The sequence below is a fragment of the Trachurus japonicus genome, chromosome 11, assembly GCF_045865225.1.
Source record: "Trachurus japonicus isolate A0001 chromosome 11, Traja_1.0".
NCBI classification, from domain to species: Eukaryota; Metazoa; Chordata; class Actinopteri; order Carangiformes; family Carangidae; genus Trachurus; species Trachurus japonicus.
The window spans coordinates 12,877,122-12,893,057 of record NC_140917.1 but is presented as its reverse complement, the minus strand read 5'-3'; the positions used below and the strand labels follow the sequence as shown (position 1 = coordinate 12,893,057).

The following is a 15,936-nucleotide window of genomic DNA, read 5'->3' as shown; positions in this document are numbered from 1 at the left end:
ATTATAGTAAATTGTGTATTTACTGTTTCTGCAGGTAAGGGGAGAAATATGATGGTTTGAATGTTATTGCAGAACATACAGAGAAAACACCTCTATCATCTTCAAGAATTTATTGAAACAGATTGACAACAGATATCCCAAACTAGACATATCACACTCCAAATCCTCCTCTCAGACTTTTCACATGAGCTCCTCAACTTCTCCTCAGTCCTCAGCCCATCCTCTAAGAACAGATGATAGTCACTGAAGTGTTTCATTGCTAGATTCAGGTGTGAGAGAGACTTTACACATCTGTTATCAACAGGCTTGTTCCTGCTTTCTTTTATTAGATGACATGGATCAATTCATAAATGCTTTTAATAGTTTGAAATAAAATCTTTGATGTAAAACACATTTGCCCTTCACCACAGGTAACATGTGATTAATTATGTAATAATTATTTTCCAATTAAAACAGTTCCCCACCACTGCCACGACTACAGTCAGAATAACAGAAATCAACATTTACATCTATTCAGAAGAAATGTAGTGAAGCTTTGGTTATGATTTTTGGCTAAAATTAAAGTTAAAGCAGAGGTAAGCGATCCGGCCGTTTTGGCTACTTCTTGTCAGCCAATGGCGGTAGCAGTCCCCGCCCTCGTCATGGATCTATTGGTCCTCGTCCCTACGTCACCACATTCACGTGCATCCCTTGGCTGCACACACAGCCCTTCATGCCGTTCTCTCTCCTCATTGGATAAAACTTGTAGGATACGAGAAAAGTTTTCTCTTCGGCTCAGAGCAGAGCAGAGTGACTGAGAGACCCGTGTTTCGGTCCAAACACTCTATGTAAGTGATTGCTGTCGGAAGATATAACTATTTAAAGGAGTCATCACCCGGAAATCGCATTTTTCCTTGTTAAAACATGTATACTGGTGTTGGACCTCAGTGGAAACTTGCCTGAAAAGGTGGGGTTTGAAAGTGGCTGAGTTTTTTCGTTTGGGCTCTTTGTTTAAGCCAGAGTAGCTCATGAGGCTGCACACCGCAACATTACGAGATTTTGATTCTGCGCCTACGGTGACGTCACCGTGGAGACTGCTTTCATAAACACACCTCTCTTCCACCACCCCGACTTCTGCCGCGCCGCCATTACGGGTTGTTTTATTTCCCACTGTAGCGCTGTTATTTCGTCACTTTATTAAGTTTTAATAATTTTTCATGCGAGAAAGTAAGGGTTTAGATCCCCAATGTGCGGTTAGTTTATCCAAATGACGGCTATTTAGAAGTTTTCTCCGCGTAGGGAGAAGTGAGGTGCAGCCAGCTGCAGCCAGCACCAGAGGAGCGGAGGAGGAGTGACTCCTCAACCCGCCTGCAGTGCTCGTTTAGCCGGCCGAACGACATCGTCATGCCGCCGAAAGAAACTGTCGTTAATTTATTAAGTTTTAATATTTATTCATGCGAGAAAGTAAGGGTTTAGATCCCCAATGTGCGGTTAGTTTATCCGAATGACGGCTTAGAAGTTTGCTTCGCGTTGGGAGAAGTGCAGCTCCAGCGAGGCAGAGGAGCGGAGAGTGACTCGTCAGCAACCCGCCTGCAGCTGCTCGTTAACCGTTCAAACTACGTTGTCATGCCCGCGGAGGAAACGGTTGTTAATTAACTTACCCGCAGGTTTGTAGAGGTTTACCGCCGACTGGTTAAATTCTTTTTAGGAGATAAATGTTTGTCTCATTGATGAAATCTAACAATTGTGGCAGTCGTATTAGTTTGTTTGAATGAAAAGTGAAGCTTCACACAGAGCAGCAGCAGCTTTGCACCAGGGCTCTGTAGCCTACGTACAGAAATCACCACATTTGCATCAATAAATACATGTTTTACAATGAACCGATACAATTTTGTTTTATTTTATGAAGTTATAACATGGTTACGGTACACGACAGAGCAGCATAGTATGTGGTTTCCAATACAGCCTGCATGTAGCTCACAGGGCCAGCCACCATTCCGGCTCTGTCCTTCCTGCGTCCAATCAATGCGCGCCTCATTACATATTAATACAATGAACATCCGGACCAGTCAAAACCTCGCGCCTACTCTCACGAGAGAAAGTTGCCATATGAAAAAGTGTCAGAACAAGCTCTATGTTTGAATTTTTTTTTTTTTAATGTTTCCAATAAGTTTTAAGAACTGATTCAAAGCAATTTAAGGGGGATTGGATACATACAAAACCAGGTGATGACTCCTTTAAGACTTATATTAACACAAAAATATTGCTTACTTCTGCTTTAAAGGAGCATTAACGCAAATCCGCGGCCACTAGATGGAGCCAGTGGCAGAGCATACCAGATATAAACAAGTGGGCATCTCTCCTCCATACATATGCTTTATAGTAGGCTGTTTAAAAATCAGCTGTCAGAGAGAGAGCAGCCTCCTTTGGTGATAAGAAGAACAAGTTCTCTAGTGTAGGACATGAGAAGAAAAAACATGGAGGTTTTCTGTAACATTATAAGACGGCGCAAATTACAATTTACAAATTTACTATTGCATTTTTCCAATTCGGAGGTCGGCGAGTTCCAAGTGCAATCGAACACAGCAAGCTCCGGACCGGCTTGTATCATAACAAAGACAAATTCTGCATTTGCCCCATGGACACTACACTGTTGGCTATTTTATTTGTAAATTTAGTGCTCCCCCCGACCTATCTTTTGCACATTTCATCTTATTTTATGCTATTACTGCTATATTTGCGACAATGCACCTTTAAGCAACTGTACATACTGTACTGGAAAGAAACCTGCTGGAAATACGGTGCTTCTGATTATTAAATGATAACCTACAAACTTGCACTTGCACTTCTGAATCAACTAAACTTGATTCAGAAGTATTCATCAAAACTGTTCTTACTAAAGCCAGCCTGAACAACCTCTTTGATTCTCTCAGTCTCCTGTGGTTGAGCTGCCGGCAGAACAGCCTTCAAGTCACCCTCTATTTTTGCCATCCTGGCATCGGTCTGCCTCTGAAATTCGTTCTTGTTCCTCAGGACCAGACGGAGAATCCCTTCCTGGGCTGCCTTGCAGGATTCCTGCAGATTCTGACGTTCCACTTCGAACTCTGGTTTCTCCTTATCCATGGCCATGAGCTTGCCCAGGCTGCTCACTTTGTCCATCAGGTATTGGTTGGACACTTCAGTGTAGGTCGTTGAAATCATGTGGACCAGGCTGGCAATGTTGGAGGCTTGAAAGGCCTGATTGTACAGGAGGTCTTTGTTAAAGAGCTTGTCATTGTAAGTGAGTTTTGTGGTACCCTCAGATGTCGTGACAAAGTTGTGCAGTGTCTTGCTGAGGCTAATTTTGACGATGTTGGAGACCATCTGGAAGAAGAGCACCATCTTCTCCCACTGCTCTTTGACTCTGCCCATGGCGTCCAGACCCTTCACCAGCATCTTGATAGTGGTATTAAAGTCAATCTCCTTGATATTGCAGCTCTGCATTTCAACCAGAATATCAGTCAGCTCCTTCTGATTCCTCTCCATGTTCTCCACACTCTTCTCATATGCCAGTCGTGTGTCTTTGAGTTGTTCTCGGCTCTGCTCTATTTTGAAACGGGCATTCTCAGTTGCTCTCTGACTTGCTGATTGTCTGCCTGTGCTCTGTGCTTTATACATCATCGGTGGTTTGGGGGTAAGAGCTGGAGAGCCTAAAACTTTTTTGCTTAAAGAGTCAAAAGTGAAGGTTTCATCATTTAGCTCTGTAATGTTCTTGATCACCTGTTCTGTTTTTGCCTGATCCCAAGTGTGATCAGGGGAATACGTTGCCAGCTCTTTACATATGTTGAGCCCTTTTTGACAGATTGCCAGAACGTTTGAAACACCTTTTCCCTTTGGGAGCTTGTCCACTGCGTTAAAGATCCTTTGATATTGATTCTCAGTCCATTTGGTCTTTGGAAGCTGTTTCTCTTGGTCATACAGGTTCTGCCAGTCTATTTGATTTCCACTGACAAATTGTGTAAGAGTTCCTACAAGGCTCAGAATCTCCCCAGATTTACTATAGCCTTGCATTTGTGCAAACGTATCAACATTCTCACCTGAGGTGTTTTGGTCAGTCGGTGATTGTTCTGTGTTCGATCTATATGTATCTGGGTTAAATATATTCAGGACTCCTGTTACAGCAGTTGAGAGACCTTCAACAAAATCCATGCCGATCATATCCCACCCAGAGGGAAGTGAATCCATAGATTCTTTGAACGTTGCTTGTGCTTCATCCACCTGTTTCTCCATGTCCTTCATTGCTTTCTGGGACCGTTCATTCAGAAGTTGGGCACTCTGCTCCCTCAATTTTGCCTCTTTAATTTTCAGCTTGACCTTTTCCAGCTCTTCTCCATAAAAGTGTTGAGCGTTGATACAGGCCTCCAGCAGCTCCTGGATTAAATTGATCACGGCAATATATTTGTTTCTTACACTCTCTGCCAGTGCCACACAGTCGTCTGCGATTACACGAATGTTGTCCAGTTGATTTGGTAGGAGGTGTTTAATAACTGCATCACTGCCCTTAAAAAGAGTGGTGAGCGCTACCCTCATGTGATCAGGAACTGTTGCTGTGTGAAGGCGGATTTGATCCATATTCACGTGGGCATCATTGAATGCATGCCAGCCTGAGTTACAGATCTGCATGAGACAGGCCCTGAAGGACTCTGGGTATCTGATGTACTTGTAGCCATCTGCAGGGGGGTTCTTGTTGATTGAGAAATCTGTAGCTGAGGAGATGAATACAAGCTCCCCCATGATGGCAATAGAGAGGGGAGCAGGAGTCAGATACTCCTCCCAGTTTGTATTGGGTTTCATCAGCATCTTGGTGGTTTCTCGCATCTGTGGTGCAGTGGTGAGACTTTGAGTGGTCTGTGAAACTTGGTTGGCAGTGTTTTCTGTTGAAAAAATGAGAAACAGAAGTTATCGGGTAATCTTTCACTCAAAAAAATACATATGGTGAAGTTATTCACCCTTGCAAGCTGGTGGAAAACATGAAAAATGAGCACATTTTTACAATTTTGATTTTTTAAACGTGTGTTTAAAATGGTAAATGGTAAATGAGCTGTGTTTATATAGCGCTTTACTATACCTGCAACGATACCCAAAGCTCTTTTACATCATACATTGCATTCACAAATTCAGCACAGTTTTTCAGGCCTCACATTAAAGCAGAAGTAAGCAATCTGGTCGTTTTGGCTAACTTCTTGTCAGCGGATGGAGTTAGCAGTCCCCGCCCTCCTCCCTACGTCACCACATTCACGCGCATCCCTTGGCTGCACACACAGAGAGGACCGCCCCTTCATGCCGTTCTCTCTCCTCATTGGATAAAGATTGTAGGATACAAGGAAAGTTTTCTCCTCGGCTTACAGCAGAGCAGAGTGACTGACAGACCCGTGTTTCAGACCAAACACTCTATGTAAGTGATTGCTGCCGGAAGATATAACTATTTAAGACTTATATTAACACAAATATTCTGCTTACTTCTGCTTTAACTTTTTTTTTTAGCAAGGCCTCTCAGCCCTTTAAAATTGGGGCATCTCAGTCAAAATATTGAGCACCAAATTGCAAAACCAAATTAATGAATTCATCAAGAAAAATAAAAAAAATAGCATTAAATTTAATTAAATATTATTTTGAGTCCTTAAATCAAATAATTGTTTGTTGGAATGTTTTAGAACAGAATTCTATGAAAGGTCCATCTGCTTGAGTTTGCCTGGGTAAAGATGAGGTCATGGTGTTTAGATAAAGAGAGAATCATATCAAAAATAGACAGTACATATAGTGGGGCCCTGCTTCACTTCGCTGTTTAGCTCCTTTCATCTGTTGAAGTCTCTCTGAAATGAATAATAAATGTTATTATGTTTGTTTGCGTTGAATGGTGGACAGGAGACAGTGAACATTCAAATTAACATTAAAGATGACTGATGCACTTTGTTGACATAGCTAACTAGGTGCTAGTGTTTACTATGCTAACTATACCTGGTCCCTAATATTGCAACCATTTGCAGTTTTTTTTTTTTCAGAAATAGTTGTGTGGAGGGTGGAAAATTTTAGTTGTCTGACATCGCATGGGGAGTTTCAACACAGGAAATAATAAGTGATTGCCGTCGGAAGATATAACTATTTAAGACTTGTATTAACACAAACATTCCGCTTACTTCTGCTTTAACAAATGATCAATGCTCAGGGCCAGACTATTCTGGACGAATTTAGGCAATTCTGAGCAACAAGAGACGGACTAGAAAGAGAACAAGAATATATGCATTCTGCCTTAATGGAGGCTTGAACTCACAACTTCTGACACCATGGACCACCCCCAAACTCATGAAGCTAACTGGCTTGAGGTGAGTCCTACTGTGTGGCTACACAAATTAACTAAGCCAGTCACTATGGTGACAGCAGCAGTGAAGGCAGATTTAAGAAATTTGATCAGGGGTATACTTTGCCAGCTCTTCACATATGTTGAGCCCCCTTTGACAGAACTTTTGCAATAGCTTTTTTATGTGGCAGCTTCTCAACTACATTACATAAATATCCCTTTAAATTGACTCTCAGTCCATTTGGTCTCCACCATTCTAAAAATAGATTGCACCGACAATTACTGTAAAGGTAACAAACCTACTCCTAAAACTATAGGGATTATGGCGATGGGCCAATTTGCCAAAATGTTGAACTACCCCTTTTAAGACAACCTAAAAACAGAGGCACATAATGTACAATAGGAGTCAGAGAATGTTGACCCAAGAGAACAGTTTAGTGTTCCCCTTCCTTGCAAAGAGTCGACCATGCATTTCTATTGTCAGAGCATTGTCCTATTACAGCATTGGGGATATCTATTTTATCAAGTATAGAGGGATTGAAGCAATAAAAAACAAGTGTGATGGCTAATGAAGGGGTTGAATTCAACTATTCTCCATTGAGGTATGGTATGGGTCATCAAGAAGAAGGGAGAAAATCATACAGTTCCTAATATCATCATACATATCTGTGACTAACTCAGGCGGCGGAGGTACATACCTTGGCCCCGCGCTGGCTGAGGAAACAGAGAGATGAGGACCATGCCCAGCAGGCAGAGACTCTGTCTCGCTGTAAACGGCATCCTGATACCAGCAGACAGGAGGACACAACACACCTGTGCAGGAAGACGAGGGTGAGGAGAGAGGAGAGGGAGGATATGGCAAGGAGGAGGATCAGGGAGATAGAGATAGAGAGAAGAGGAGTTGGGAAAATGGTGAAGGGAGAGGGAAGAGGGGTTATTAGGTGAGAGGATGGAGGAGAAGGTGGTGGTGGGGGAGTGAAGATAAGTGGGGATGTGAGAAAGTAGAGGAGGTAGGGAGGAGAATAGAAGACAGAAAGAGCAGCAAAAAAGAGGAATGAGGGAGAGGGAGTGAAACTCAGGAGGAAAAGGGATGTGAGAGAGGAGCAAAGATGACAAGGAGGAAGAGGTGGAGGGAGGAGAAAAGATTTCTTTAATTACACACCCAACATTTCTTGCTTATATTTTGCTGTTAATGCATGTGTTTCCTAAAAGACTGGTGATTGCATTGACTGCCACTTCAGACTAAAAACTTGGCAAGCATATATGAATAAGTTTAATGACCAACCCTCCCCCCTCCTCCATTTCTAAATTGATATCCCATTTACAGTAATGACGCTACCAAATCAATGTCTCTTTTAATACCTAAGTAAATGCACTATTATATGGCAAGCCATTTTCACATTTAAAAGCCAGACTGGATATGTGTTGCAGATATCTGTAATTCAGTTTTGCCCAGTGAAAAATAATATTTCCGATATCCGCAACTCCATTCTTCCCAGGACAAATGACGTCGCTTTTGCCATTCATGTGTAGGGGGTTTGTCATTACAGATATCTATAATTTAGTTGCAGATATGTGAATTACGGATATATGTAATTGAATTACCACTAACAGTAATTCCAGTTTGAGATATCTATTTGATTTTGACTAGTCATAATTCCATTTCAAGATATCTTTAATTCACCCCAATTAAAGATATCTACATGTCCCTTTTCTCTCCCTCGTGCATGTGAGGGACAGAGCAGAGCAACAGTGGACGGAGAGGCGGCTTTAGACTCAACACACACACATAGCCTACAACCTAGGCTACGGTCATGAAAAATTAACAACATTAAAAACATTAACTTACCTTTCCTATCAATCAGTCTCTGGTTTAGTTGAGAAGTTTGGACTGAAAATCTCTTCTCAAATCACCTCCTTAAATACAAATCTGAGAGACTAGCCCCTCCTCCCAGCACTGATCTAATCATATCCTCCTCCTGTTTACTTTTCCTTTGTTCCATAGATTAACTTTAAACTGTACTGGTTTTTATCAGACTCAGTGTTGTGTCATTCATGTTTCAGACACACTATTGCCAAAATTAATTCTAACAAAAAGCAGCTTTTATCATCTGGAAACTCTTGTTATCTAGATAGATAGATGCTGATCTAAATGTGTCATGTAAACACGTTGATTGGAAAATTTTAATCTGGAAAGGTTTAAGGGCCCCACACACCGCCCCAACGCGAGCCGATGGCCGACGGCCTTTATCCGACCACTACATCGGCTCTCGTCGGACACAGTCGATTGATTAGGTAGGTACTGTAGTATATTATCCACCTTAACGTTCTTGCTTTAATATCTTGTATTATCTTATGTTCTTCTTTGTGTGTGTGTGCCTTTCTGGAACTGAAGGAATGTGTGAATCGATGCTCTGCTCGATGGACTTCATGTTTTGCTTAGAAGTAATCTGGTTTAAGGTGATTGTGGATTCTGCTGTCTCCCCTAATGGTTAAGGTCCCTGAGATACAGGCCATTGGGTTCGTTCTTGCCTAAAAGTTAGGGGGGTAGGTCAAGGGTCATTTAACATCTGTTTTAGGGCTCCTCTCTGTCTGGAGAAGGGGGAGCCAGGAAAGGTATATAGGCAAGGCAAGGCATATACTGTATGTTGCAACCGTCCTTGATCTGTGTATATATATCTGAACTCTTCCTTTCAAACAGATGTATCCAACTTTAAAGTCAATGGTATGGCTAATTAGCAGACACATGTTTAATATGTAAAAGTTTGGTGAGTGTAGTACAAATAGTCTCTGAGTAACTGAGAAAAAACTAAAAAAAAAAAGTGTTGCAACTGTCCCCAGTCTCCCCTAATCACACACTATTGTGTTCCTCCTCACTCCTATGACTGGCATTCCCTCTGCATCAGCTCATTTTTCCAGTCAGCCAGTATGGATTTTACTTTTAGTTGATAAAGCAGATTAATGATTTATGCACATATTGTGTAACATTGCAGGCTACCTTTAGCCTTTAGCACTTTTGAACTCACAGTGTTAGAGCACAAAGACAATATAAAAATTAGGGCCGGGACTTTAACGCGTTAATTAAGATTAATTAATTACACAAAAATTAACGCACGTATTTTTGCACCGCGGAACGTTTCTCACTGGATGAGTTTCAGGCGTACCAATTATACTGGAGCACAATCATCTATCGAGTTAAAAAGCCGGCGACACTGATCACTGCCTGAGGAGTTTTAATGTAGCCCGAACGCAGCTCAAACCGACCGGGTGCCTCATCACGGCAACCAAGCTTTGATAAATACAGCTGATCTGCGCTGGTTTACAGTATCCTCCCGTGGTTTAGCCGGTCGTTTGTTTTCATCAGGCTGAGTTCAACAAATCAGTTTATGCTACTGATTTAAGTAGTTAAATACAGTAATCATCATAGTGTAGTGGCAGGAAAGACCATTTAATCTGTATTCTCACTGTTCTCAGGTCAAATATTTATATGCGATTAATTTTGATTAATTAATTACAAAGCCTCTAATTAATTTGATTAATTCTTTTAATCGAGTCCCGGGCTCCTGTTCACATCAGGGAAACTTACTGGAACTGAATATTCATAACAGGTTTAATGGTTTACCTGACATGAAATGACAGAACATGTGACTTGTGCTAATATTACAATCTTTTACGGACACCACAAGTTTGTTTAGCTGGTTGACATAAAATCTATAGGGTCAGTCTCTCAGTCCTGTAGGTCATTAACATTTGACTTTGTCCTACTTGAGTTGGTAAACAATTGTTTTATCTTGTGTCTGAAATCCACTTTAAACTCTTAACACTGAAGAACCACTACTACAAACCACTATTCCCCTCCAGGACTTGTTTAGATAATGTTTAGAATTTGCATCTTTTTGTTGTTGTTGTCGTTGTTGTTTGGTTGTAACCAATACCTGCCTTGCCTAACCTCAATTTCTTACTTTTTTTCTTTTTTCTAATAACTGTAGTGATGATTAAAGGTACAATATGTAAGAAATCTAAAGCAACTGGCCGTGAAATCCTCCTGAGACTCAGGAATAATGTTCATATAACATGTCCAGTCCAGTCCCAGCATGGTCAGATGCGTACATGAACTGATGAAGCCTCTTGGATGAGAGGTGAAACGTCTTCCTAGACAAATAACTAAGTCCAGTTGCTTTCGATTTAACCTCCTTTGAAATACTATGACCTGGACAAATGAGAATATGCACAGGCTTCATATAACATGATGAACTCACCAACAACAATAGTACAGCCAGAGTATTCACATTAAAAATCTTTTTTTGCAGACTGCAAATCATGTTTATGTTTTGAATTTACGTGTTGGCATGTTGCGCCACTTCGCCCTCTCTCCTCAGTGGTATTTCAGCCTCCGGTCTGCTTCCACTGAGCTGCCGCTACGGCTGGGAGAAAAAACAAGATCACTGTGTTTTGAATTTGACTGCAGTAACCGTTTTTGTCCACATTCTTACATATGGCGCCTTTAAATTGTGAATTTTGTGTGTGTATGATTAATGAATAATCAAAAGGGAGAATTAATGGCAATTTACTGTAAATCATGTCTTTATGTTTCAACCACTTGAGATGTCCCCACACCACGCCGTTTCCACCAAGATATGAGGCCTTGTGTATTAACCATTTGTGAGTTATAATATACCGGTAAGTTTCACCCTCTTTATGTTTGAGTTACCCTGTCTCACATGCGGTATCCCCACTGTTGTTTTCCCATGGGAACCCACCAGGGTTCAACTCCTGCAGGGCACCCCAAATGGGAGAACAATAGAATTAGGTGGATATCAGTTCCCGATAGACCAAAAGGCCCTTTGAAGACCCCTGAGAGGTTCTACCTAAGTATAAATGTAGATGTTACTTGGTCCTCTGGGTCTTTCCTTTACCATCACTGCTCAGGTGAGGACTGACCTTTCCTTGCAAGGAAATAAGAAACTTGTTGGCCAGCAGAAGTCTCTATTTCATTATTCACCAACAACAAACCGCTAAAAAATTTCCACAACACGCCCCATCTCCTGCTATATCTCTCTTGCAAGACCCTTGTTATATGTAAAGAGAATAATTATGTGGCCACGAAAACCAAACATAATTTATTTTACAGTGATTATACACTTATACAAATATTCATGTTAGTTAATAATCCTTCACAGGAAATTATGATAGTTACAGCAGCATTGACATGTCATTCATTGCATCAATAATTTAAAAAAAAAGAATGATAACAGCTCTATCTAGAGAATTACAGACCTGAGTATAAAATTAAGCTAAGCTATAACTCCCAATAACCTATAAGTAGAAATGCAAATGCAATACATATAAATAAATATAAAAAAATCAGAGGTAAAAAGACCAAAACTAGTTAATAATAATTTAAAACAACAAGTTCTGTTTTAAAGGAAGTGAAGTGCTGGAGTGCCGGAGTATTACACATTAGACTGAGCTATTGCACATTGAAGAGTTTTATGGGGGCAGGGAGGAAGATACCGATGGTGGTGCTCGCCTTTTTAATCAATTTATTGATTCTGTTTCTGTCCAATGTGCGAGCGCCCACCCCCCAGCACACCACCCCAAAGAACAAAGTACTGGCCACAACAGTCTTAATCATTGTCAGTATATTCAATAAACCTTGTCAATTATCACACACTGGACTTGTAAACGTTGAGTAAAAAGCTTTCAATATCAAGTTTTTGTTTGTCATAATACTTATTTGATAATGTTACATTTCACCCCAGGGTGTGTTACAACTAACCCAGATTATGGGGTGAATTGTGTCATTTCACTCCTTGTGTTTGAGACTAAACCATGCATTTTCTGTTTGTGTTGCAGAGATAGGGTCAGACATTCCAAAAATGTTACGACCACCCTCGGTCTCCTCGGTCTCCCCCTGTGTGTGTGTTTCCCAGAAACCACTTGATCACAGCCCTCCCCTCTTTTACCCAACCCCCAACCCCTCCTTCCCACGACTGTAAGTATAAAAGTTGGGTCTAAGCTTGTTTATATGAGCACTGACAGGACAGCAGAGGCTCCCTGAAGAGGTAAGTGTGCAGCCACATCTCGGATATCTGTAATCATGTCATTGTGAGCATGAAGTCAGTGTAGTCATGCATGTGCACACATGTACTTTCTAGCCACTTGTTGACAGATTCACAGCTTGGCTTATACAGTCTATCCCCTTTTCCATTCCTTTCCCAAACAGTGTATTCAGCACAACTAGAAAATATCCTTTTCAATCTGCCTTTATGTGCCACACAAAAAAAATAACAAACACAAAACTTCAAAGCTCCGGTTTTGTTTTTTTGTGTTTTTATGTTGATGTGCTACTGTTATTTTATTGTATTAGAATATTTAACCTTTTCTTGATTTGTGACTCTGTTGTATACTTATTGGGGGAAGATTTTTTTCTTTTTTTTGTATGTATGTACATTGTGCAGGAGAAATGACAAATAAAGAAATCTTGAATCTCTTGAATCTTGAACTCAAACCCCTCTCCTATAGAGAAAAGCAACAAATGGGGTTAAGTGGGGAAGTAGCCTTAAAGAAGATAGGGCACAGGAGCTGAATATATATACTAATATAATATATTATACAGAAGGACCACGGAGGTCTCAGCATGTCAAGCACTAATTATTCACACAGATTTTCGTGATTACAATTGAAAATATTCAAAATGTGTATTTGACCTGTAACATGCACTTTGTAACCAGGCTTTGTAATGATGTCTATAACGGTCTGGAAATCCCCTTGAGTCTGTTGTTCCATTGACTTTCCTCCTGTATAAGATGATCAAAGTATTTGTTTTCATTTTTGCAGAGATCAAGCATCCAGCTGTAACGTTGAGATCATGGATAGTGTTGTTTATTATGGGTACGTATATTAGACTCTACTGTACTGAAATTTCACACTGTCACCTGTACTAAATTAAACTATGTCATATGTCACAGGGAGTTTGGTTACACAATTAATTTTATCATGATTATTTCTCATTTCTGTCAATTAAACCTATTGAATTGAACTAGAATTTTAAGTGAATCTGGCTAATTAACCTGTTTGGTGAATTTACCATTACACTCAAATTTTGCGGTAGCCTCTCCTCAGCTCTTTCTGTTATGTAACTAAGCTTTAACCCTTTCCTGTCTACATCACAGGTCTGGAGGGCAGCAAGTGGAGTTGAGGAGTCTGTCCGATAGTCTGATTGTACCACTGAAGAGTGGACTCTCTTCCTTCATCACTGTCTCAGGGATCCTCCTCAGTATCAATGCAGACATGATCCTTCCTGGATCCCAGACCTTTGATGATATCAGACGACAGATAATAAACATGAAGCAGCAGATGGAAGAGTCAGAGCGCTTGGCCAAAACAAAGCTTCAACAAGTGGATAGGGAAACTGCGACTCTCACTGTACAGCATAGTCAGTTAGAGAAGGAGAAAAGACAGAAAAATAATGAATTGAATAATTTGAATACGCAGCTGTCATCACTCCAGTCCACTCTAAACAATTACAACCAAGCTTTAGAGGCAGCCAGGAGGAACCTGTGGTCAGCAGAAGACACCGTGAGGAGAATGAGAGAAAAGATGTATGACGCACAGGACATACGAGATGCAGGGATTGGTATTACCTTTATTCCAATTATAGGTTGGATTGCTGGTGAGTAAATACACCATGTTATTAGTTATTCTAAACATAATAAAAATGATCACTATATGTATCCCACTGAAATGAAAAAAACTTGTTTTCTGTCACAATATTTGTCATCGATGTGTTTCATCATTAATCTACTTTAATTTCAGGACCAATTATGATTGGTGTTGGTCAATCTGACATGGACCAAGCCTCTGAAGCTGTGGACGCAGCTCGTCGAGAAGTAAATAACTGGGTATCTTCCGTGAACTATTATTCTAATCAAGTGCAGCGCTACAATTCCTTGATCAGTGAAGCTCGTCGTGACATCTCAGCTGTGGACAATAAGATTCGTGAGACAGAAGCCAACCTTCGTGACATGTCTGTGAAGCGTAGGGTTGTTGCTGATATTCAGGATAAAATTAGACGAACGGTCACTCAGCTGGGGCTGCTGAGTGGGGTGGGGAGTGTGGCGGAGCTGCAGACCCAACGCCTGATCCTGCTGGAGCCTGTGATGAGGCTGTTGGAGGACATGACATCAAAACTGCGTCAGATCAGTGGAAATGAGCTGCTGTACAGGGAAGGTATACCGAGCCTGGTGGAGAACATGAAGAGGAACCACAGGAAACTTAAAGAACTTGCTGACAGCAGAAACAGTGCAGATATTAATGGTTACATATGATTTGCAATTCCATTGTGGTATATTATCCTCAACTCAGTTCAGTTCAATTCAAATTTGAAGAACATCAGCAACTCTATTTGTGAAGAGCGATAGTTTTTATTCTTACAGAATAAATACAAATAAATACAGATGTTAACGGAGAGAAAGGCACGCACATATACATTTATGAGCAGCATAGTAGTATATAAGGATGTTAGATTAGTTGCTTAGTAGTCCAATAGAGGAAGGTGATGATTCTCTGTCTTGTGGGATGTGTCATGTATTTTGCCTGTTGTGTGGAATGAGAAATGTCTGTGTTCCTTGTTATTCTCCCTTTCTCTGTGGGGGTTTGGTTTTTGGGAGTTATTTGATGCTTTGTTTTTCCTTTGTCTGAAGGTTAGAGGTTATGGAATATCTGGATAGTGGTACCTCTTTGTTGGTGAAGGTGGAGTGTTGAGGATAAAGCCAACAGAGGGGGTTTGGGTTAAGACAGGGAGAAAGATCTCACATTGGCACCAGAGGCTCTCCATGATTCTTCATTTTTGTCACATTGTCCTTTTTGCAATGAACTCCTTTTTGTATGCAAGTAAAGACATGTCAGCGGTGATCACTTATTTTTATCAACACATACAGTAAATATACCTATCTATCTATCTATCTATCTATCTATCTATCTATCTATCTATCTATCTATCCATCCATCCATCCATCCATCCATCTAGATAAAGAGACATGGCTGGGCACCACAGTGACTTTTTGTAACTGCAAATGTCTCTCTGTCACTCGCTCAGTTTGGTTTACAGTAATCAAAATTGTTCTACAAAAGTGTATGCTTGTGTAACCATCTGAAAAACTTGGTTGTACCAGTGTCAAAAGTGGGAGGAGACTTCAGCAGGTTCTGTGCTCTGTTCTTCTATTCAATCCAAACTTTGTTTTACTGTAATAGATTTTATATCATACTGTATGTGGTCTTGACCTCAACACTACTGTGAAATGAAAGTAGTGCGAGAGTGAAAGGAAAGACACTGATGTAATGAGGTTTTGTCTGTTCTCAAAATGAACAAACATCAGTCATCCATTACTGTAAGATGCCGACCTGAATGTTGTGTAGTTCAAGATAAAACTGGACGTGGTGCTGATGTTTTGACATGTGACCTTCTTAAAGTCTAAAATCTAATATCTTCTTCTTCTTCTTTTTTAATCAAAATCAATCTATCTTTGTATATGTATATGTCATTTACTTGGGAATAAATCTGTTATGTTGCCTTGATGTTTTCTGTTCTCTTTATGGGACAAGGTCTTGTAGTACTG

The 15,936-nt window shown here is 40.6% G+C and overlaps 2 protein-coding genes across 3 annotated transcripts in view; one reads left to right on the top strand and one right to left on the bottom strand.

The window, feature by feature from the left end:
- The window catches only part of LOC146978369 (uncharacterized), a 62,336-nt gene extending 48,350 nt beyond the window's left edge, over positions 1 to 13,986 (top strand). The window contains exons 1-3 of one of the 2 annotated variants that reach the window (XR_015037083.1): positions 12,348 to 12,381; positions 13,157 to 13,210; positions 13,492 to 13,986. The gene's annotated coding sequence lies outside the window, so the exon portion shown is untranslated. Of the gene's footprint in view, positions 1 to 12,347; positions 12,382 to 13,156; positions 13,211 to 13,491 lie in introns of those variants that run through there. The other variant, XR_015037084.1, reaches the window with a different exon arrangement.
- On the bottom strand, positions 2,833 to 8,270 carry LOC146978370 (uncharacterized). Its single transcript, XM_085791061.1, has 3 exons — positions 8,166 to 8,270; positions 7,015 to 7,129; positions 2,833 to 4,892 (listed from the first exon to the last, which is right to left on the bottom strand). Exons 2-3 carry the CDS (start codon positions 7,094 to 7,096, stop codon positions 2,848 to 2,850), a joined length of 2,127 nt encoding a protein of 708 aa, XP_085647187.1. The 5' UTR covers positions 7,097 to 7,129; positions 8,166 to 8,270; the 3' UTR covers positions 2,833 to 2,847.
- Positions 13,987 to 15,936: the final 1,950 nt, after the last annotated feature.

Bases quoted from the DNA above. Each gene is read 5' to 3' on its own strand.
- LOC146978370 (XM_085791061.1), bottom strand. From the start codon at position 7,096: ATGCCGTTTACAGCGAGACAGAGTCTCTGCCTGCTGGGCATGGTCCTC. The intron at 4,893-7,014 runs GTATGTACCTCC...TTTTTTCAACAG, and splicing joins TCAGCCAGCGCGGGGCCAAG to AAAACACTGCCAACCAAGTT.